A 22,013-nucleotide genomic window follows, 5' to 3' on the forward strand; every position below is an offset into this window, starting at 1 on the left:
CGATCTCCTGACCTCGTGATCCGCCCCTCTCGGCCTCCCAAAGTGCTGGGATTACAGGCTTGAGCCACTGCGCCCGGCCTAGATTTATTTCTTAAAGTTCCCCATAAATGAATTGTGATATAAATGGTTTTATATGTTATATATAAGAGGGTATGGCTGGGTGCAGTGGCTCACGCCTGTAATTCCAGCACTTTGGGAGGCTGAGGCAGGCAGAGCACCTGAGGTCAGGAGTTTGAGACCAGCCTGGCCAAAATGGCAAAACCCCATCTCTACTAAAAATAGAGAAATTAGCGAGGCGTTGTGGCATGTGCCTGTAATCCCACCTATTCAGGAAGCTGCGGCAAGGGAATCACTTGAACCCGGAGGGTGGAGGTTGCAGTAAGCCGAAATGATGCCACTGTATTCCAGCCTGGGTGACAGAGCAAGACTCCTTCTCAAAAAAAAAAAAAAAAAAAAGGTTATGTTTTCCCAGTTGATATAGTCAGTTCTAATATATTCTCCACTTTGCATTTTCTCTGTCTTCATGCATTTTTGCCTTCTCAACTCAGAAAGATTTTTGTATTATTTTCCAATGCTAAAACTTTATTTGTGCCTGTAAGCCCACTTAATTGGAGACTTGCTCTATCAGCTGTCCTTGCTCATTGCTTTTCTTCCAACTACTGACATACTTAAAGTTATCCTGCTCAAGTAGGATAATGAAGTATCAACATACTTAAAATTATCTGCCAACTTCCCCCTCAAATCCTCCCCTCTCATCTTTCTTAGATTTTAATTCATTTTTCTGAAAACATATGTTTCCTAATTTGTGTGGTTTGCAGTCCAGTTTCATATTCTACAGAGTGGACTTTTTAAAATATGTTCTCTAACTCTCAACCTCAAGTGATCCACCTGCCTCAAAACCCAATCTCTACTAAAAAAAAAAAAAATACAGAAATTAGCTGGGCATGGTGGCAGGTGCATATAATCCCAGCTAGTTGGCCGGCTGAGGCAGAAGAATTGCATAGTTACATGTTTATTATAAAGAATACTAGAAAATTAATGATAAAATATTTCCACTAATGATTTCATACAAGTTATAAAATTTCCTTTCATAAATTAGTTTAAAAGTACAAGTGATATACCTGCATTACAGAAACTGAAAATAATAAACTATTGAAAATAGAAAACACTGTTTTCAAATTCTCACACTAGCACCCCTAACACTTTCCTGGGTTACCTTATAAACATTTGGTTTGATAAAGAAGAAACTCTTGGGAAGACATTTTTTTTAATAACTGCTTTAGTATAAAATACATATTTTTTATAGATCAGAAAAGAGAACATTTAAATCATCTGTATTTTTATCACCCATAGATAATCACTATTAAATTTGGTGTCTATCCCTTCAGTCGCATATATTTTCAGAGTGACATAGTGGAATTTCAAGGACAGACTGACCCAGATTCAAACCCACTACTGCTGCTTCCCTGATGCTTTAAGAAAGCATCTTGATTTCTCAGACCCAGGTTCCTTATGTATAAAATGTAACTAATAATAGAACCTACCTCATGGGATTATTAACTGGGGACTGACTGAGATAATGCCTATAAGAAACTTAGTCTAGCACCTGACACATGATTAAGCATTCAGTAAATTCTGAATGATGAAGAATATTATTTTGAGAGAGTGTCTCACTGTCACCCGGACTGGAGTGCAGTGGCGTCATCACGGCTCCATCTCCCCAGGCTCAGGTAATCCTCCCATTTCAGCCTCCCGAGTTGCTGGGACTACAGATGTGTGCCACCAGGCCCAGCTAATTTTTATAGTTTTTGTAGGAAAAGGGTTTTGCTATGTTGCACAGGCTGGTCTCAAACTCCTGGTCTCAGGCAGTCTGTCCACTTCGGCTTCCCAAAGTGATGGGATTAGAGACATGAGCCACCCTGCCCAGCCTAAATTTTAGATTTTTTTAAATTTAGGAATATGGGGCAGGCTGGGCATGGAGGCTCACACCTGTAATCCCAGCACTTTGGGAGACTGAGGCGGGAGATCACGAGGTCAGGAGTTCGAGACCAGCCTAATAACATGGTGAAACTCCATCTTTACTAAAAATACAAAAATTAGCCGGCCATGGTGGCATGCGCCTGTAACCCCCAGTTACTGAGGAGCCTGAGGTAGAAGAATCACTTGAACCCGGGAGGTGGAGGTTGCAGTGAGCTGAGATCGGGCCACTGCACGCCAGCCTGAGTGAGAGTGAGACTCCGTCTCAAAAAAAAAAAAGAATATGGGGCCAGGCACAGTGGCTCACACCTGTAATCCCAGCACTTCGGGAGGCCGAGGCAGGTGGATCACCTGAGATCAGGAGTTTAAGACCAGCCTGGCCAACATGGCGAAACCCTGTCTCGACTAAAAAATACAAAAATTAGGCGGGCGTGGTGGCGGGCACACCTGTAATCCCAGCTACTTGGGAGGCTGAGGCAGGGAGAATTGCTTGGAACTGGGAGGAGGAGATTGCAGTGAGCCAAGATCATGCCCCTGCACTCCAGCCTGGGTGACAGGATGAGACTGTCTCAAAAAAAGAAAAAATACAGAATCATGCCAGGCGCAGAGGCTCACACCTGTAATCCCAGCACTTTGGGAGGCTGAGGCGGGCGGATCACTTGCGCCCAGGAGTTCAAGACCAGCCTGGCCAACATGGTGAAACCCCATCTCTACTAAAAATACAAGAAATTAGCCGGGCGTGGTGGCACATGCCTGTAGTCCCAGCTATTCTGGAGGCTGAGGCAGGACAATCGCTTGAACCCAGGAGGCAGAGGTTGTGGTGAGCCGAGATTGTGCTGCTACACTCCAGCCTGGGCGACAGAGCAAGACTCCCATCTTGAAAAAAAAAAAAAAAGAATATCAAATCAAACTATATTCTTTTTTTTTTTTTCTTTGTGTATCTTTTCATGTCATTAAATAGTCTTAAAACAGTTTTTTAAACTTCAAGAAGGGAAAACTCAAAGTCTTAAGACATCAAATAAGTCAGTTAAAAGATGGTATCATTTGTTAAGAATTGTGATCCTTTATCATTTGATATATGGATATCAAAATTGGGGATTGAAAGAAAACATGGAGAAATTCTCAGTGGTGAGTAAAAATCACAAAATAATGAACTTGAATGTATTTTATGATTACATTTGTGAGGTAGGTACAGATAAGGTAAGCACAACTAAAAATGAGGAAAATTGATGTTAGGGTTGTGACATTATAGAATTTTTAAAATTCCTTTTTAATTAAAAGCAGTCATCTAATCGGGCTTTATTCTAGCATTTGCAAATGCCCACATAATGCAGACTGTCTCCACCTGCATGACTCAGCAGTACCTCACACTCATCATGTCCAGAACTGAATTCCTTATCTTCACTTTCAAATCTGCTCTCCCTTCTCATTAATTTCTGAAAATGGTACCACTGTGCTCATGTCAGTAAGGCTCAGAGTATGGGCAAGCAACCGTGATGCTTCCTTCAGCACTTCAGCAATGTCTGTTCATTCTGCTGCTTCAGTGGTCCTTCTTGTCCCTTCCTCTCCAGTCTCTCTTGCTGCCCACAGATTAATTTCTAAAATGCAAATCACTGCCCTATTCAGAAGTCTTCAGAAGTTTTCTGTTGTTTGCCACATAGGTGGCCTTCTCCACTGTATGCCTCTATCTTAACCGTCCAACCTCATATCCTGCTGATCATCATGAACCTTATGCTGTATCCTAAGCAGACTACTCATTCCTAGAGAGTTTCAATCCATTGCCCCAAACTATTCCCTTTGTCTCTGACACCTGTTTCCCTTTACTTTCTCTGTAGAAGTTCTCTCTTCAAGACCCAATATATAACCAAACTATGTATTAAAAAGGATGAACTGATACATATGCAACAATGTGGTGGATTTCAAAAAACATGTTAAGCAAAAAAACTAGAGACAAAAGGAGTACATACTGTATGATTCATATGAAATCCTAGAACAGTTAAAAACTAATCTGTGGTGATAGAAGTCAGAATAGTTGCTGGAGGTTGGGGAAAAGAGATTGACTTGAAGGAAACATGAGGGAATGTTCAAGGGTGACTGAAATGTTCTGTGTCTCATTTTGGGTAATTGTAAATGGGTATGTACTATTGTCAAAACGCATCGAACAGAATGCCTAAGAACTATGCATTTGTTGGTTTGTTAATTATATCTCAGTTTTTTAAAATGGCTTTTAAAAAATTCTGTGGCAAACATTTCTCATGGCTTTCTGAGTGAAGAAACTGCCTCTGAGTTCTAACTTGGAACATTTTTGTGTCCCTTTTGGGACTTCATGTCGTGGGTAGCAACTGTCTGAGGCTGGTGGCACCAGTAGTAAAAAAAATTTGCGAGGACAGTTGTAGGTAAAGAAAGGCAGGTTTATTAGAGAAAGTAGGAAAATACGTTGCAAGAAAGCAACGTGCAGATTAGCAAGCAGAGAACTGACTGCAAGGAGACAAAAGCTTCCTGGGGATTTTATAGGATGGTGCTTTTGCTGAAGAAGGCTACGTGAAGTACTGATAACACGAAGGCTGCAGTGAGCTAACTTGGATTTTTCTATCAGCTGAGGGTCTGGTTGATCAGTGGGGCACAGGAAGATTGTGAATTATTTGCACGGGAGGGCTATGTGTCCTGGACCATGAAGAAAGGCTGACTTGTAGCTTATCTGCTTTTTCTTTTTGCTTTTCCCTGCTCCCACCAGCCTGACTCCTTTTCCCTAATCAGGACTCCACATACATTCTAATTTGTATCCACTAACAAATAGTACACGTATACACACTTGCTCACTGCACTGCAAGATCTTTGAAAGCAGAAATCAACAGACATTCATCTTTGGATAGCCCCCAGGCTCCTTGGCTCAGTACAAATTTGTTGGATAAATGTGTTCACACTGACCTATTTCCTTTCTCTTCTTGGGATAGAATAGTCTGTAAAGACTTAAAAAGGGGGTATCTGACTACTCATAATTGAGATAATCAACTTCAGAGAAAGCAGGGTTTCACCTTTTTCCCTTATATTTTTTTATTTCTAACTCATTGTTTGAGTGAATAAGAAGTAATAATTTTTTTAATCCAGTGATTTGTTTTGTTTTGTTTGGAGATAGGGTTTGACTTTCATCCCCAGGCTGGAGTANTGGTATCATTTGTTAAGAATTGTGATCCTTTATCATTTGATATATGGATATCAAAATTGGGGATTGAAAGAAAACATGGAGAAATTCTCAGTGGTGAGTAAAATCACAAAATAATGAACTTGAATGTATTTTATGATTACATTTGTGAGGTAGGTACAGATAAGGTAAGCACAACTAAAATGAGGAAAATTGATGTTAGGGTTGTGACATTATAGAATTTTAAAATTCCTTTTAATTAAAAGCAGTCATCTAATCGGGCTTTATTCTAGCATTTGCAAATGCCCACATAATGCAGACTGTCTCCACCTGCATGACTCAGCAGTACCTCACACTCATCATGTCCAGAACTGAATTCCTTATCTTCACTTTCAAATCTGCTCTCCCTTCTCATTAATTTCTGAAAATGGTACCACTGTGCTCATGTCAGTAAGGCTCAGAGTATGGGCAAGCAACCGTGATGCTTCCTTCAGCACTTCAGCAATGTCTGTTCATTCTGCTGCTTCAGTGGTCCTTCTTGTCCCTTCCTCTCCAGTCTCTCTTGCTGCCCACAGATTAATTTCTAAAATGCAAATCACTGCCCTATTCAGAAGTCTTCAGAAGTTTTCTGTTGTTTGCCACATAGGTGGCCTTCTCCACTGTATGCCTCTATCTTAACCGTCCAACCTCATATCCTGCTGATCATCATGAACCTTATGCTGTATCCTAAGCAGACTACTCATTCCTAGAGAGTTTCAATCCATTGCCCCAAACTATTCCCTTTGTCTCTGACACCTGTTTCCCTTTACTTTCTCTGTAGAAGTTCTCTCTTCAAGACCCAATATATAACCAAACTATGTATTAAAAGGATGAACTGATACATATGCAACAATGTGGTGGATTTCAAAAAACATGTTAAGCAAAAAAACTAGAGACAAAAGGAGTACATACTGTATGATTCATATGAAATCCTAGAACAGTTAAAACTAATCTGTGGTGATAGAAGTCAGAATAGTTGCTGGAGGTTGGGGAAAAGAGATTGACTTGAAGGAAACATGAGGGAATGTTCAAGGGTGACTGAAATGTTCTGTGTCTCATTTTGGGTAATTGTAAATGGGTATGTACTATTGTCAAAACGCATCGAACAGAATGCCTAAGAACTATGCATTTGTTGGTTTGTTAATTATATCTCAGTTTTTTAAAATGGCTTTTAAAAAATTCTGTGGCAAACATTTCTCATGGCTTTCTGAGTGAAGAAACTGCCTCTGAGTTCTAACTTGGAACATTTTGTGTCCCTTTTGGGACTTCATGTCGTGGGTAGCAACTGTCTGAGGCTGGTGGCACCAGTAGTAAAAAAAATTTGCGAGGACAGTTGTAGGTAAAGAAAGGCAGGTTTATTAGAGAAAGTAGGAAAATACGTTGCAAGAAAGCAACGTGCAGATTAGCAAGCAGAGAACTGACTGCAAGGAGACAAAAGCTTCCTGGGGATTTTATAGGATGGTGCTTTTGCTGAAGAAGGCTACGTGAAGTACTGATAACACGAAGGCTGCAGTGAGCTAACTTGGATTTTCTATCAGCTGAGGGTCTGGTTGATCAGTGGGGCACAGGAAGATTGTGAATTATTTGCACGGGAGGGCTATGTGTCCTGGACCATGAAGAAAGGCTGACTTGTAGCTTATCTGCTTTTCTTTTGCTTTTCCCTGCTCCCACCAGCCTGACTCCTTTTCCCTAATCAGGACTCCACATACATTCTAATTTGTATCCACTAACAAATAGTACACGTATACACACTTGCTCACTGCACTGCAAGATCTTTGAAAGCAGAAATCAACAGACATTCATCTTTGGATAGCCCCAGGCTCCTTGGCTCAGTACAAATTTGTTGGATAAATGTGTTCACACTGACCTATTTCCTTTCTCTTCTTGGGATAGAATAGTCTGTAAAGACTTAAAAGGGGTATCTGACTACTCATAATTGAGATAATCAACTTCAGAGAAAGCAGGGTTTCACCTTTTCCCTTATATTTTTTTATTTCTAACTCATTGTTTGAGTGAATAAGAAGTAATAATTTTTTTAATCCAGTGATTTGTTTTGTTTTGTTTGGAGATAGGGTTTGACTTTCATCCCCAGGCTGGAGTACGATGGTGCGGTCTCACCTCACTGCAACCTCTGTCTCTTGGGCTCAAGCGATTCTCCTGCCTCATCCTTCCAAGTAGCTGGGACTGCAGGAGCACATCCTTGTGCCTGGCTAATTTTTGTATTTGTTGTGGGAACAGGTTTCACCATGTTGCCCAGACTGGTCTCGAACTCCTGAGTTCAAGTGATCTACCTGCCTCAGCCTCCCAAAGTGCTGGAATTATAGACAGGAGCCACCATGCCCAGCCATATTTATTAATCTTAAGAGGTGATGGTTTTTCTGGGCGCAGTGGCTCACACCTGTAATCCCAGCACTTTGGGAGGCTGAGGTGGGCAGATCAGCTGAGGTTGAGAGTTTGAGACCAGCCTGACCAACATGGAGAAACCCTGTCTCTACTAAAAATACAAAAATAGCTGGGCGTGGTGGCGCATGCCTGTAATCCCAGCTACTCAGGAGGCTGAGGCAGGAGAATCGCTTGAACCCATGAGGTAAAGGTTGTGGTGAGCTGAGATCACGCCATTGCACTCCAGCCGGGCAGTAAAAATGAAACTCCATCTCAAAAAATAAAAATAAAAAAAAAGTGATGGGGTTTTTTTTGTAATTTTTTTTTGTATTTTATAACAGGAATTTCTGATTTCTATTGTTTTTAATCCCTGCCATACTCCCCTTCCTAATACTTATTTTCCCATTATGTTCAAATAGAAGTTCTCAATTATTTTGAAGAACTAATGGCAAATCCAGTATTTCATTGTTCCCATTTTATTTGTTTAGAGACAGGGTCTCACTCTGTCACCCAGGTTGGAGTACAGTGTGGTGATTATAGCTCACTGCCATCTCAAACTCCTGGGCTCAAGCAGTTCTCCCACCTTGGCCTCCCATGTAGTTAGACCTATTTTTTGTGTACAGACAGGGTCTCATTTTGTTGACAAGGCTGGTCTCAAACTCTTGGGCTTAAGTAATATCTCCTGCCTCGGCCTCCCAAGTCACAGGGGTTACAGGTGTAAGCCACCTCACTTGTCCTGTTTTGATTTGTTTTAACCCTCGGAAAAATACTTCAGTAAAGCTTCACTTATTTGCCCAGGGCAAACATAATTGTTAAATTATATTTTAGCCATTCCTCTGGTTATGAAAACTAAAGTCATAACTTCACCAGAAATGGCATGTATGTGGCATTGGTGCCACAACTTTCCCCATCCCGGCCCATGGCAGACATCACCATCAGTTCGAGTCCAGACAGCCACACACAAGCCTGGAGGATTTGGATTGGGCATTTAAGATTCCCAGAGGTGGGGGATGGAGTTGGAGGGACCAGACTCTTTCCTAGGTTACTAGTTAGGCATTATACCAATGAATCATGGCCAAGACTTGGAGATCAGTTGAAGACGTTTGAATGTTAAAAGATAGGAAATTAGCATATGAAGTGTTAAATATTTAGTTCTCTCAGTTTTATTTATACAGAAGAAACAGACCAGAAATCAGCAAACTTTGGTGTGGTTTTAGCTCTGGGAGTGGTTCTGGGAAGACCCCACAAATCTTGCAGACCTTAGTTTCAATTGAGACAAATTTCAACTAAATAATAAATATGACTGTGTAATTCCAAAGTTTTACAATTGTAAATATAGACTGTATAAAATACTACACATTTGTAAGTTGTGTATGTATAATTTAAGAATATAACTGAGGAAAAGAAATTGATAATACTCATTAGCATATAAGTGTTGTATAAATTTATACCTGTGGTATGAGCAAAATAAAATATAATTGTAGAGGAATGATGCCATGCAACTTTATCTTCCATTTTGAATCAGAAAAGAGACTTTCTTCTTCCCTGTTAATTTCCTACAATTTAGATTTTATATTTGAAAGGGACTCTAGAAGTCAACAAATTCAACCCTAATTGATGTGTGGAATAGTTTTTTTCTTCATCATTTTTTTCTCTCTTAGCACCTTCTAGCCACCATGGCAACCTCATCTGAAGAAGTTTTGCTGATTGTAAAGAAAGTGCGTCAAAAGAAGCAGGATGGAGCTCTATACCTCATGGCAGAAAGAATTGCTTGGGCACCTGAAGGCAAAGATAGATTTACAATCAGCCATATGTATGCAGATATTAAATGTAAGTCAGCTATACTAAGTTCTGATGTATTTGTATGTCATAGTTGCTAGTAATTTTATAAAAAGATTATATAAATAATCTTTGTGTTTTATTTTATATCCAAAAATCAACCATGTAGAAATAATTACAAAATGGGGTCACTGAATATATACTATTTTACAACCTGGCCTTTTCAGTTAATAATAGAACAGGTACAGGTTTGTGTATAATATGTAAATCTACCTCACGTATAGATCTCCACACACTTTAAGAGTTGCATGATACTCCACTAAATGAATATACCATCATGTATTTAACCAGCCCTCTGTGATTGGACACTTAGGAAGTTTCCAGAATTTTTTTATTGCGGTGTTTGCACTAATATCATTTCAAGCTTGTGTGTATAGGATACATTTCTGCAAAGAATTTCCTGTTTAATAGTTGATGTGATTTTTTTTGTGTGTTATTGTTGGTAGGGACCTGTGTTGCCCAGGCCGCTCTCAAACTCCTGGCCTTAAGCAACACTCCTGCTTCATGCTCCCAAAGTTCCAGGATTATATTACAGGCATGCACCACCATTCTTGGCCAGGTTTATGCATTTAAAATGCTGATAAATGATGCCAGATTTTCCTGTGCTAAAATTGTACCAGTTAGGCAAGTTGTCTGATCTTTGTTTATGTGGTCATCTTCTGTTGAGAAGACCCAACCTTACAGTGAATGTAGATGGAAGAATTTCTTTTTATAAATTTCAGGCATGGGCTAGGCACAGTGGCTCACACCTGTAATCCCAGCACTTTGAGAGGCCAAAGTGAGTGTATCATCTGAGGTCAGGAGTTTGAGACCAGCCTGGCCAACGTGGTGAAACCCCATTTCTACTAAAAATATAAAAATTAACCGAGAGTGGTGCATGCGCCTGTAATCCCAGCTACTCCAGAGGCTGAGGCAGGAGAGTCACTTGCACCTGGGAGGCAGAGGTTGCCGTAAGCCAAGATCACGCCATTGCACTCTAGTCTGGGCAACAGAGCAGGACTCCATCTCCAAAAAAAAAAAAAGATCTTGATTAGGAGAAACTTAGGGTAACAACTCCTTGACAAATTATAGTACTTTAACTGTAATCATTAATTGAATTCATTTATTTCCCTGGATGTAAGATTCTTCTTCTAAATAAAATTCTGTGATAATTTCAAGCAATGTGATACCCCCCCAAAACGGACAACCCTCAACTTGCAAGTGCTCAATTTATAAATTGCTTTGTATACAAACTGCTGCCTTGCCCCAAAGACTTACCTCTACTTTGCTGCAGGAAATAGCCAAGATCCCTGTCTTTCTCCACTGAAATAATTTAGAATCTTCATTTTCAAAAAAGAATGCTATTTAAAGTTCATCATAGCTCAGTACTGCCTAAGCCTTATGGTCTTTGTCCACTATCCTGGTAATAGTACCTCCTTTTAAAACTTTATTTCTGGCCGGTATGGTAGTTCACGCCTGTAATCCCAGCACTTTGGGAGACTGAGGCAGGCGGATCACGAGGTCAGGAGATCAAGATCATCCTGGCTTACTACGGTGAAACCCCATCTCTACTAAAAATACAAAAAAATTATCTGAGCATGGCGGCAGGTGCCTGTAGTCCCAGCTGCTCGGGAGGCTGAGGCAGGAGAATGGCATGAACCCGAGAGGCGGGGCTTGCAGTAAGCCAAGATCACACCACTGCACTCACTCCAGCCTGGGTGTTGTAGTGAGACTCCTTCTCAAAAATATATATATAGATAGATAGATATATAGATATATGTATGTATTTCTGTGAGAATGCCCTACAAATTTCTGTTAGTGGCTAATAGCCTTAGCTACTAACATTTCTGTAACAATAGACTTATAAATTAGGAGTATTAGCATCTCTCTCAAATGGGAAGCTAGCCCCATAGCTTTGTAATACACACGCACATTGTGATAACCACAGTGTAGAATAAACAGTATGCCCATCTCCAATTTCTCTACAGTTCTTCTCAGTTATTGGTGAAAGCAGTGCATACCCAAAACTAAATTTGCACCAGAACAGTTTCAAGTTGAATATTTGAAGGAATGCCCACATCTGAAAGAAGCAATGGAACTTGATTTTCACTAAGGTGAAAATCAGCAGTAATTCCTACCATAGCTGACAAAGTTACAAAAAATTTTAAAGAATGGTACTGTGAAAACCTATGTAATATGCCCTACCTGGATACTACATTTATTGTTTTGCCATATTTCCTTTATTATTTGTGTGTGCACTTTTATTGCTTGTAATACCATTATCACACTGAAAACATTTTAATAAAAAATACCCATTGTTATATTTTCATTGGTTGTCTCAATGATATTTATAGTTGTGGTTTTGGGTTTAAAAAAAAAAAAAAATGGTATCCAGTGTAAGTTCCTGTAGTTGTCATTTCTTTAGTCCCTTTCAGGGTGTAGCCTTGTCAAATATCAAACGTTTTGAATATTTCTTTTTTTTTTTTTTTTTTTTTAGACGGAGTCTCGCTCTGTCGCCCAGGCTGGAGTGGAGTGGCCGGATCTTAGCTCACTGCAAGCTCCGCCTCCCGGGTTTACGCCATTCTCCTGCCTCAGCCTCCCGAGTAGCTGGGACTACAGGCGCCCACCACCTCGCCCGGCTAATTTTTTTTTATTTTTTAGTAGAGACGGGGTTTCACCGGGTTAGCCAGGATGGTCTCGATCTCCTGACCTCGTGATCCGCCCGTCTCGGCCTCCCAAACTGCTGGGATTACAGGCTTGAGCCACTGCGCCCGGCCTCGAATATTTCTGATTGTCTCCTCAAGGTTTTAATTTATTCCCGTATACCTGTATTTTTTTATAAACTAAAAATCAGATCTAAAGGCTTGAATATATTCAGCTTAAACATTTTGTGCAAGAATAATGACATACATAGTGATACTCACTTCCTGTTCCATCACCTCAGAAAGCATATAGTGTCAGGTTATCTCACTTTTAGTGAGGCTAAGTTTGATAAATTTATTAAAGTGGTGACACCAGATATCTTGAATATAAAATTACATATTTCCCTTGCAAAGTGAATAAGCCATGGGCCGCATTTTGCAGTCTTTTGGATCATGATAGGTCATTTTTATTAATGATAATGTTGATTTGGGGCAGTTTCTTTAAAATACATTCAGAAAACTTTAAAGAGGTCTGCCCTAGTTGAATGGAAACAAAAGCCCATTAATATCTGGAGGTAGTAGCAGTGGGTGAGAAGTGCTGCATGAAAAGAGTACTGAAGACGGAAGCAGAGTGTTAGTGAATTTGTTGAGCATGCTCTGGTTACATGGGATCGTTTAAGAAGAGTGCATTCTGCAAAAGCATCAATATTGGAATAGGGCAGTTAAAGCCCAAAGGAATCCTGAATCTTCTTGGGAAGTAACTTATTGTATGGTTATTCCCACAGTGTGCGTGTCATCATCTAACTGCCCTCATGCTTCTTTTTAGGCCAGAAAATTAGTCCAGAAGGAAAAGCTAAAATTCAGCTTCAGCTGGTCCTACATGCAGGGGACACAACTAACTTCCATTTTTCCAATGAAAGCACAGCAGTGAAAGAGCGAGATGCAGTAAAGGACCTTCTTCAGCAGCTGCTGCCCAAATTCAAGAGGAAAGCAAATAAAGAACTGGAAGAAAAGAACAGGTGGGAGGAAAACAATAGCCTTTCGAAAGAGATAGATACTGGGTTCTCTCTAGTCTCCTAGTAGGGTAACAGCTTATTAGGTATCCCCACTTTTTTTGTTGTTTTGCTTTTGGTTTTTTTTTTTTTTTTTTTTTTTTGGGGGGGGTCTCGCTTTGTCGCCCGGGCTGGGGGGCAGTGGCGCAATCTTGGCTCACTGCAACCTCCACCTCCTGGGTTCAGGCAATTAGCCTGTCTCATCCTCCTGAGTAGCTGGGACTACAGGTGTGTGCAACCACACCAAGCTAAGTTTTGTAATTTTAGTACAGATGGGGTTTCACCACATTGGTCAGGCTGGTCTCAAACTCCTGACCTCAGGTGTGAGCCACCACGCCCGGCCATCTATCCTCACTTCTGCTATGATACTGTAATGTAGGAAAATATGGGCTCTAGTGTCTTTACCTTGGTGTTTAGTTTTCAGCTTTAAAATCTTACTGCTTGTTTGACTTCAGGCAAGTGAGAATGGAAACCCAGAAGTTGAGTTAACTGCATCACACCTAAGATCTGCTTAGGAACAGAGCGGAGATTGGAAGGTGCTGAAGTTCTTTAATTTATTTTCCCAGTTCTCTGTTACAGAGAAGATGCTAAGCCATTGGAAGTATGCTTGTGAACAAGAAACCTAAAAGAATTCACACTGAAAAAGTGAGACAGTATGTAAAATAATGAGAATTTCTTTTTTCTTTTGAGACAGAGTCTTGCTCTGTCACCCAGGCTGGAGTGCGGTGGTGTGATCTCAGCTCACTGCAACCTCCGCCTCCTGGGTTCAAGTAATTCTCCTGCCTCAGCCTCCCGAGTAGCTGGTATCACAGGCACACGCCACCACTCCCGGCTAATTTTTATATTTTTAGTACAGACAGGGTTTCACCATGTTGGCCAGGCTGGTCTCAAACTCCTGACCTCAAGTGATCTGCCCGCCTCAGCCTCCCAAAGTGCTGGGATTACAGGCGTGAACCACCACACCTGGCCACAATTTCCTTATGAATTATTCCATCACCAGTATCTTTCAGGCCATCAGTGCTTATATCTGTGCATGCTTAGCACCAGGAAAAAATCCTTTGCTGAAGGCGAGGCATAGTGGCTCATGCCTGTATTCCCAGTACTTTTCGAGGCTGAGGTAGGTGACTCACTTGAAGTCAGAAGTTCAACACCAACCCGGCCAACATGGTGAAACTCTGCCTCTACCAAAAAAAAAATATATATATACATATATATATACACATATATATATACACGCGCGCACACGCACACATACACACACATACACACACACACACAAAACTTAGCCAGGTGTGATGGCACATGCCTGGAATCCAGCTACTCGGGAGGCTGAGGCAGGAGAATTGCGTGAACCTGGGAGGCAAAGGCTGCAGTGAGCTGAGATCGTGCCAATACACTCTAGCCTGGGTGGCAGAGCAAGACTCCATCTCAAAAAAAAGGGAAAAAAACTTCACTGCTAGAAAATTTCAAGCATACCTCCTCTCCTGCCCATTTATGTCTGTATGTGAAAGAAAATACATTCAGCCTTCCATATCCAGGACTTCTACATTCACAGATTCAACCAACTTTGGATCAGAAGTACTTGGGAAAAAAAATAATACAATAATTAAACATAATACAAATAAAAAATACGGTATAGCAACTATTTACATTGTATTTGATAATATAAATAATCTAGAGATTTAAGTATATGGGAGGATATGTGTAGCTTATATGTAAATATACCATTTTATCTAAGGGACTTGAGCATTTTCAGATACCAGCGGACAACGGTACACTACAAAGATCAACGTGGTGATCTTTGAATCACTGGGGTACAGAGATGAATAAGATCAAACCCATGCCCTCAAAGGGTTTAATCTTTCCTTTATACCTGCCTCCATTTATTACCACTTCATTTGTTCCTCCAAAAATGTGGGGTATTTTGCTCTTAATTACTGAAAAGTGAACTGAATGACCTCTGCTGCTCAAACATCACAAAATAAAAGTTGTGTATTTCAGTGTTTTGTGTTGCCAAAATATTTTTAAAATGTACCTAAATGATGTTTTATTCTAGAAGTTCAGTTATATTCAGTATATTCTGTTTTACAGAATGCTGCAAGAAGATCCTGTTTTGTTTCAGCTTTATAAAGACCTTGTTGTGAGTCAAGTGATCAGTGCTGAGGAATTCTGGGCCAATCGTTTAAATGTGAATACAACAGATAGTTCTTCCACATCCAATCATAAGCAGGATGTTGGCATTTCTGCTGCATTTCTGGTATGTGACCCTTCTAGATTTCTGAAGAAAATAAAGATTCAAACCCCAATATACGTCTTAAGACCATTATTCCTTTTGTTAAATTTAGCATTTCCTTAAAGGAAATTAATGGAAAATTGAGTATCCATGATACTCTTCATTATTATTGAACTATTATTATTTTTGTTTGTTTGTTTTTAGAAGACAGGGTCTCACTCTGTCACCCAGACTGGAGTGCAGTGGCACAGTGATAGTTCCCTGCAGCCTCAAACTCCTGGGCTCAAGCGATCCTCCTGCTTCAGCCTTTCAAGTAGCTGGAACTAAAGGTGTGCACCACCTTGCCTGGCTGAATTTTCTTATTTTTATAGGGTTGGGGGCAGCTCTTATTGTATTTCCCAGGCTGGTCTCAAATCCCAGGCCTCAAGCATTCCTCCCTTCTTAGTCTCCCAAAGCTCTGGGATTACAAGTATGAGCTACCACACTCAGCCCTCTTCCAAACTTTTTAAAATGCGTACAATTTTTTAAAATTTACGTTTCTTTTACCAGTTATGTTTTCTTGGCCTTTGGACTTGACCCTAAAATACTGGTAGTCAAATGGAATTTGAAAATGACTCTTTTAGAGTTTGGACTAATACTTTTTCGAATATTTTCACATTTAGGGCTTTCTGGTGCCTTTTTCAGTCTTTGCCATATTTTACTTACAAAGTTAAATGTATCATGACTATATTATGGAAAATGTAAGATTTGTAAACTATATTAGAAAAATTGGAAATACCTCATCTATGGAATTATAGAATGGAATTCAGTCAGTTGGTATTCTGGTGGAGCCAGAATAGTATTGACACATGCAACAAAATTTTGAATACTATTTGTATGTTTGGTATCTTTTTTGGATGTTTATTAGTGAAGCAAATTAATAAGGCCTTTCCCAAAGAAGCCAGTCAGTTAATGTTAATTTAATTATTTACTAACCAAGGTTTGTAGTGGTTTTTATGACTATTACAAATTTTATCTTAAACTCCACCACCTCTCTGCTTTCATACTTAAACATGACTATTTGACCATATTAGACTTCCAAAGAAGCAGATTTTATAGGTCACTTAAGACCGTGAGAAACAAGTCAGGCTTCTTTGAGTCCTGCCTCTGTGCAAAAAGTGAAGGTGAGGGACTTTCTCTGTCTATGCAGTTAGTTTAGAAATTTTTTTTTCCACCTTTGTCCAGTGTCCACTGGGACCTTAGCCATCTTTCCCTGATGTTCTAACGTGTATGTGTGTATGGACTTTGTTTTAGGCTGATGTCCGGCCCCAAACCGATGGCTGTAACGGTCTAAGATATAATTTAACTTCTGATATCATTGAGTCCATATTTAGGACCTATCCAGCAGGTAAGAAGAATCGGTTGTTTTAGATGGTTAAAATATATGGATGTATTCTGTGGTATATCAATGAAAAATAAAAAGCTTCACATTCCTGATCAAGTGCGATAAATTACGTAAAGTACTTTACCCAGTGCCTGACATACAGTAGATACTAGGAGCTCAGTAAATAATGTGTTGTCATCAGTTCACTGATAGGACTGCCATTCTTTTCATCAGTGGTTCTTAAACTTTATTTAGCCTGCAACATACCTGATGAGATGGCATTCTGCAGAGACATCAATAAATGAGTCTGTCTACACTACTAAGATCATCCTTCGTACTGTATCCAGAGTGACCTTCCTAACCCACAAATTACTTCCCATGCAGATGCCATCCCAAAAGTATAGATTCCTTGACCCCAGCCTCAGTGATTTATTATGTGCAGACAAGGGTGAGAGCCAGTGCGTCTGTCATTCTTCTGACTAAGTAGTACTCTCTTAAGCTGTATTCTGTTCTCTGTTCCCTCTTCACCACTCTCACCCCTTTAGTCCTTAGGAATCTCTCTCTCAGGACTCAGCTCAAGCATCACCTCCTTGCCACCTCTATGAAATCCTGGCCAGGCTCAGTGGCTCATGCCTGTAATCCCAACACTTCAGGAGGCTGAGGCAAGAGGATCCCTTGAAGCAAGGAGTTCAAGACTAGCCTGGGCAACAAAACAAGACCCTCTTGTTTTTTGTTTTTTGGTTTTTTTTTTGAGACAGTCTTGCTCTGTCACCCAGGCTGGAGTGCAATGGCATCATCTTGGCTCACTGCAACCTCCGCCTCCCAGGCTCAAGTGATTCTACTTCCTCCACCTCCCAAGTAGCTGGGACTACAGGCACGTGCCACCACGCCAAGCTAATTTTTGTATTCTTTGTAGAGATGGGGTTTCACCCTGTTGGCCAGACTGGTCTTGAATTCCTGACCTCAAGTGATCTGCCCGCCTCGGCCTCCCAAAGTGCTGAGATTATAGGTTTGAGCCATAGTGCCTGGCTCTTTTGTATCTTTCTGATAGTAACATAATTGTGTAGTGTTTATTATGTGCCAGACACTATTTAAGTTATTTTTTATAGTAACTGATTTAATCATCACGTACACCTATGAAGTGGAGGTACTGTTATGACCCTTATTTTACAGATGAGGAAACCAAGGTACAGAAAGATTAAGTAATTTGCTCAAGGTCACACAGAAAGTGGCAGACCTAGAATTTTAAACTCAGAGCTCAGGAAACAATGCTGTTGAACTCTATGCTTGCTAGAGTGTAAGCCCCTGGAGTGCTGAGCTGACAGTCCAGTGGCTATTGAGGTCTTTCTTTCCCCACCAGCTAACACGGTGCCTTGGATTGAGAGTGCACATATATAAATGAGCAAACAAGCCAACTCAGCTCTGACTCCTGAGATTCTTGGTATTTCTACTAAAACTTCAAAACCTTATTCTGTTGGTGCACATAAGGTCTTGTTAGTAATTTGTAAGATTTATAGAGGTCATGCCTCGCCTAATCTCTCAAGTTATATTTCATATTTATAATGAGATTATAATATATAGTATGTAGAGTTGAGAGCTTTATGGTCTAGATTTTGCTGATAGTTTGTGTTTCTGTTATCTAATTTGAGAAGTTTTAAAAATGGAAATTCAGTATATATTTTCTTGTGGGTTTTTTTTTTCCCCACAGTAAAAATGAAATATGCAGAAAATGTTCCCCACAACATGACAGAGAAGGAATTCTGGACACGTTTTTTCCAGTCCCATTATTTTCACAGGGATCGACTGAATACAGGGTCAAAGGATCTCTTTGCAGAATGTGCCAAAATAGATGAAAAAGGTAACTGTTTATCTCTGATGGACACTGATATTTAACTTGCCACCCTCTAGACATTATAGGTGTTAATTTCTGAGACAGATAAGACATGCTGAACTTTTTATTTTATTGATTTTCTAGGCCTAAAAACAATGGTTTCATTAGGAGTGAAAAACCCACTACTAGATTTAACAGCTTTGGAAGATAAACCATTAGATGAGGTAAGAAGCAATAAAAGAAGTTTTGAGAGAAAAGAGTCTTCTCCTAGTCTTCAACATTGTCTTAAGTGTAGACCTATTTCACTTGTGAGAATGTCAGATAAGCAAAATACTGTTATTTGAAGTGATTTATCGGAAGTGCTCTGAAATAGCGTTGTTTGCCATTAAAATTGCCTGGAAGAAATGAAATTCCTGTGTGAGTTGCTAAAACTTTTTAGAAACAAGCTTCTAGCTCCCTCATCCACAGTTCTCTACTAATAATAAAGGCTTAATGTGATGAGTCCAGCTCTATGCTCTAGCTAACATTTAATCTAAAGAAATGTGGATAAATTAATAAGGAAGATAACAAACATTTGTTGATTGCTTACTGTCTGCCAAACCTTAAGCAGTCTCATGACGCTTATACCACGCCATCCCGAGTGTTTCAGCAAGTAGGCCATCATATATGACCTACCTACCTCAGCATCATGACCCCAGACCTACAGATTTATCCACTTACAGAGAAAGAGGTGGTTCCTGTTGTGATCAAGGATAATTTTATCACTACCTCTGTCTTCTAGGCCAGAACCTGTCTTCCTCAGTTATTCCCTTTACTCTGAGTTTTCATTTTCTTGCTCTTCTTTGTTTTTTTTTTTTTTTTTTTTTTTGAGACAGAGTCACTCTGTTGCCCAGACTGGAGTGCAGTGGCGCACTCTTGGCTCGCTGCAACCTCCGCCTCCCAAGTTAAAGCCATTCTTCTGCCTCAGCCTCCCGAGTAGCTGGAATTACAGGCACGTGCCACCACACCCAGCTAATTTTGTATTTTAGTAGAGATGGGGTTTTGCCATGTTGGCCAGGCTGGTCTCAAACTCCTTACCTCAGGTGATCTGCCCACCTTGACCTCCCAAAGTGCTGGGTGCTGGGATTGACAGTCATGAGCCACCGCACCCGGCCAATGTATTTTCAATTTATATTTTCATCATACAGTGAGTTTATCAGGACATTACCCTTTCATAAGTCAAGAAGAATCTATACAAACATGGCCCTCTTTAATTATCCTGAGAAAATAAAGCTTAGCGGCACTTAGACTTACAACTTACTATGAAGGAAAAGACTTTTTTAGTGCTTTTTTTGGCTTTAAAATAAATATGATGGCATATTGTACATGTACATTTATAACTTTATCTTTTGTTTAGTATCAATATCTGTATAAACTATCCCATAGTTTAAAACATAGACTTTAAAACCAAACTAGCTGACTTAGATTCTGATATTTTCTAACATTTCCAGGCCCAGTTTGGTTTTTTTGTTTTGTTTTGTTTTGTTTTTTGAGATGGGATCTCACTCTGTTGCCCAGGCTGGAGTGCAGTGGCATGAGCTCGACTCACTGCAACCTCCACCTCCAGGGTTCAAGCGATTCTTCCGCCTCAGGCTCCTGAGTAGCTGGGATCATGGGCACATGCCACCACGCCAGGCTAATTTTTGTATTTCTAGTACAGGCAGGGTTTCATCATGTTGGCCAGGCTCATCTCGAACTCCTGACCTCAAGTGGTCCGCCTGCCTCGGCCTCCCAAAGTGCAGGGATTACAGGCGTGAGCCACCATGCCCGGCCCAAGCCCAGTTTTTTGGGTGGTTTTTTTTTTTTTTTTTTTTCCCGTTAGGCTAATAGTACTTGCCTTATAGGATTTCTATGAGTTAAAAGAGCCTAGTGCGTAATAAGTAGTAGGTAATAGGCGTTACTGTTGTTGTCTATATTTTTAGATACCTGCGTAGTATTCCAATGGTATGGGTATATCAACATTTATATAACCAATCCTTTTACCACAAATGTTGGTTGATGCAGGTTTTCCTTTGGTGTTCCTTCTTCCCTTATCAATCTTCTGATGGTAGTAACTGTCATAGGCTATGATCTCCAGCCTCCTGAATGCATTCTGTCTATTCCATTGCTTTACTAGATATGGGAAACAGGGGAGGGAGTAAAAATAAAAATAAAAAAATTATTGTTACATAATGATGAATCCTGGGTAACTATAGTCTGTCTTTAACTGCAGAGATCTAATTGCCTACTTGACATCTCCACTCAGTTATTTCAAAGACATCTAAACTTCACATGTAAAATGGAACCTTTGATTCCCATCCTCATAAACCTATCTCCATGGGTATTCTCTTTCAGTAAAAAGCATTGCAGTTTGCTTAAACCAAAAACCTGGGAGTCGGCGAGTCTCAATTCTTCCTCTTCTTTTTTATGACAGGCTCACTCTGTCGCCCAGGCTGGAGTGCAATGGCACAATCATGGCTTACTGCAACCTTGACCTTAGGCAGTCTGCCTCAGTCTCCTGAGTAACTAGGACTGTAGCACAGGCTACCACACCTGGCTAATTTTTTTATTTTTATTTTTATTATTTTTTTTTTTTTGAGATGGAGTCTCGCTCTGTCACCCAGGCTGGAGTGCAGTGGCCGGATCTCAGCTCACTGCAAGCTCCGCCTCCCGGGTTTACGCCATTCGCCTGCCTCAGCCTCCGGAGTAGCTAGGACTACAGGTGCCCGCCACCTCGCCCGGCTAGATTTTGTATTTTTTAGTAGAGACAGGGTTTCATCGTGTTAGCCAGGATGGTCTCGATCTCCTGACCTCGTGATCCGCCCGTCTCGGCCTCCCAAAATGCTGGGATTACAGGCTTGGGCCACCGCGCCTGGCAATTTTTTTATTTTTTGTAGAGACAGGGTCTCGCTGTGTTGCCCGGGCTGGTCTCGAACTCTTAGGCTCAAGCTGTTTTTCCACCTCAGCCTCCTAAAGTGCTGAGATTACAGGCATGAGCCATTGGAGCCAGCCATGTTTTCCTCCTGTTACATCCAGCATTCAGTGTATCAGCAAGCCTTGTACAGTACACCTCTCATCTGTGGGATCTACACAGACGCTTACACCGTTTCGTGTTTATGGTATCATCATCTTTGGCCTGTTTGCTTGCCTTAGCCTCCTAACTGACCTTTATTTTTGCTGTCTTGTCTTTTATAGTTTATTCTCCCCTAGCAGTAATAATTATAATATAGGCCAAGCCAGGGGCTTGTGCCTATAATCCCAGCACTTTGGGAGGCTGAGGCGGGTGGATCACCTGAGGTCAGGAGTTCAAGACCAGCCTGGCCAATATAGTGAAACCCCATCTCCACTAAAAATACAAAAATTAGCCGGGCCTGGTGGCTCATGCCTGTAATCCCAGCTACCCAGGAGGCTGAGGCAGGAGACTTGCTGGAACTGGGGAGGCAGAGGCTGCAGTGAGCCAAGATTGCACCACTGCACTCCTGCCTAAGCAACAGAGCAAGACTCCATCTCAAAAAA

At 40.7% G+C, this 22,013-nt stretch overlaps 1 protein-coding gene across 5 annotated transcripts in view; it reads left to right on the forward strand.

Moving 5' to 3' along the window:
• GTF2H1 (general transcription factor IIH subunit 1) overlaps positions 1–22,013 on the forward strand; it is a 49,195-nt gene that overhangs the window by 4,939 nt on the left and 22,243 nt on the right. For all 5 annotated transcript variants that reach the window (XM_017858009.1, XM_017858033.1, XM_017858020.1 and 2 more), the window contains 6 exons: positions 9,202–9,370; positions 12,827–13,019; positions 15,144–15,309; positions 16,579–16,672; positions 18,357–18,506; positions 18,624–18,703. In XM_017858009.1, the coding sequence (XP_017713498.1) occupies positions 9,217–9,370; positions 12,827–13,019; positions 15,144–15,309; positions 16,579–16,672; positions 18,357–18,506; positions 18,624–18,703 (837 nt within the window). In that variant the 5' untranslated portion in view covers positions 9,202–9,216. The remainder of the gene's footprint in view (positions 1–9,201; positions 9,371–12,826; positions 13,020–15,143; positions 15,310–16,578; positions 16,673–18,356; positions 18,507–18,623; positions 18,704–22,013) is intronic.

The sequence above is a fragment of the Rhinopithecus bieti genome, unplaced genomic scaffold (assembly GCF_001698545.2).
Source record: "Rhinopithecus bieti isolate Rb0 unplaced genomic scaffold, ASM169854v2 scaffold_2350, whole genome shotgun sequence".
In the NCBI taxonomy this organism is placed as follows: domain Eukaryota; kingdom Metazoa; phylum Chordata; class Mammalia; order Primates; family Cercopithecidae; genus Rhinopithecus; species Rhinopithecus bieti.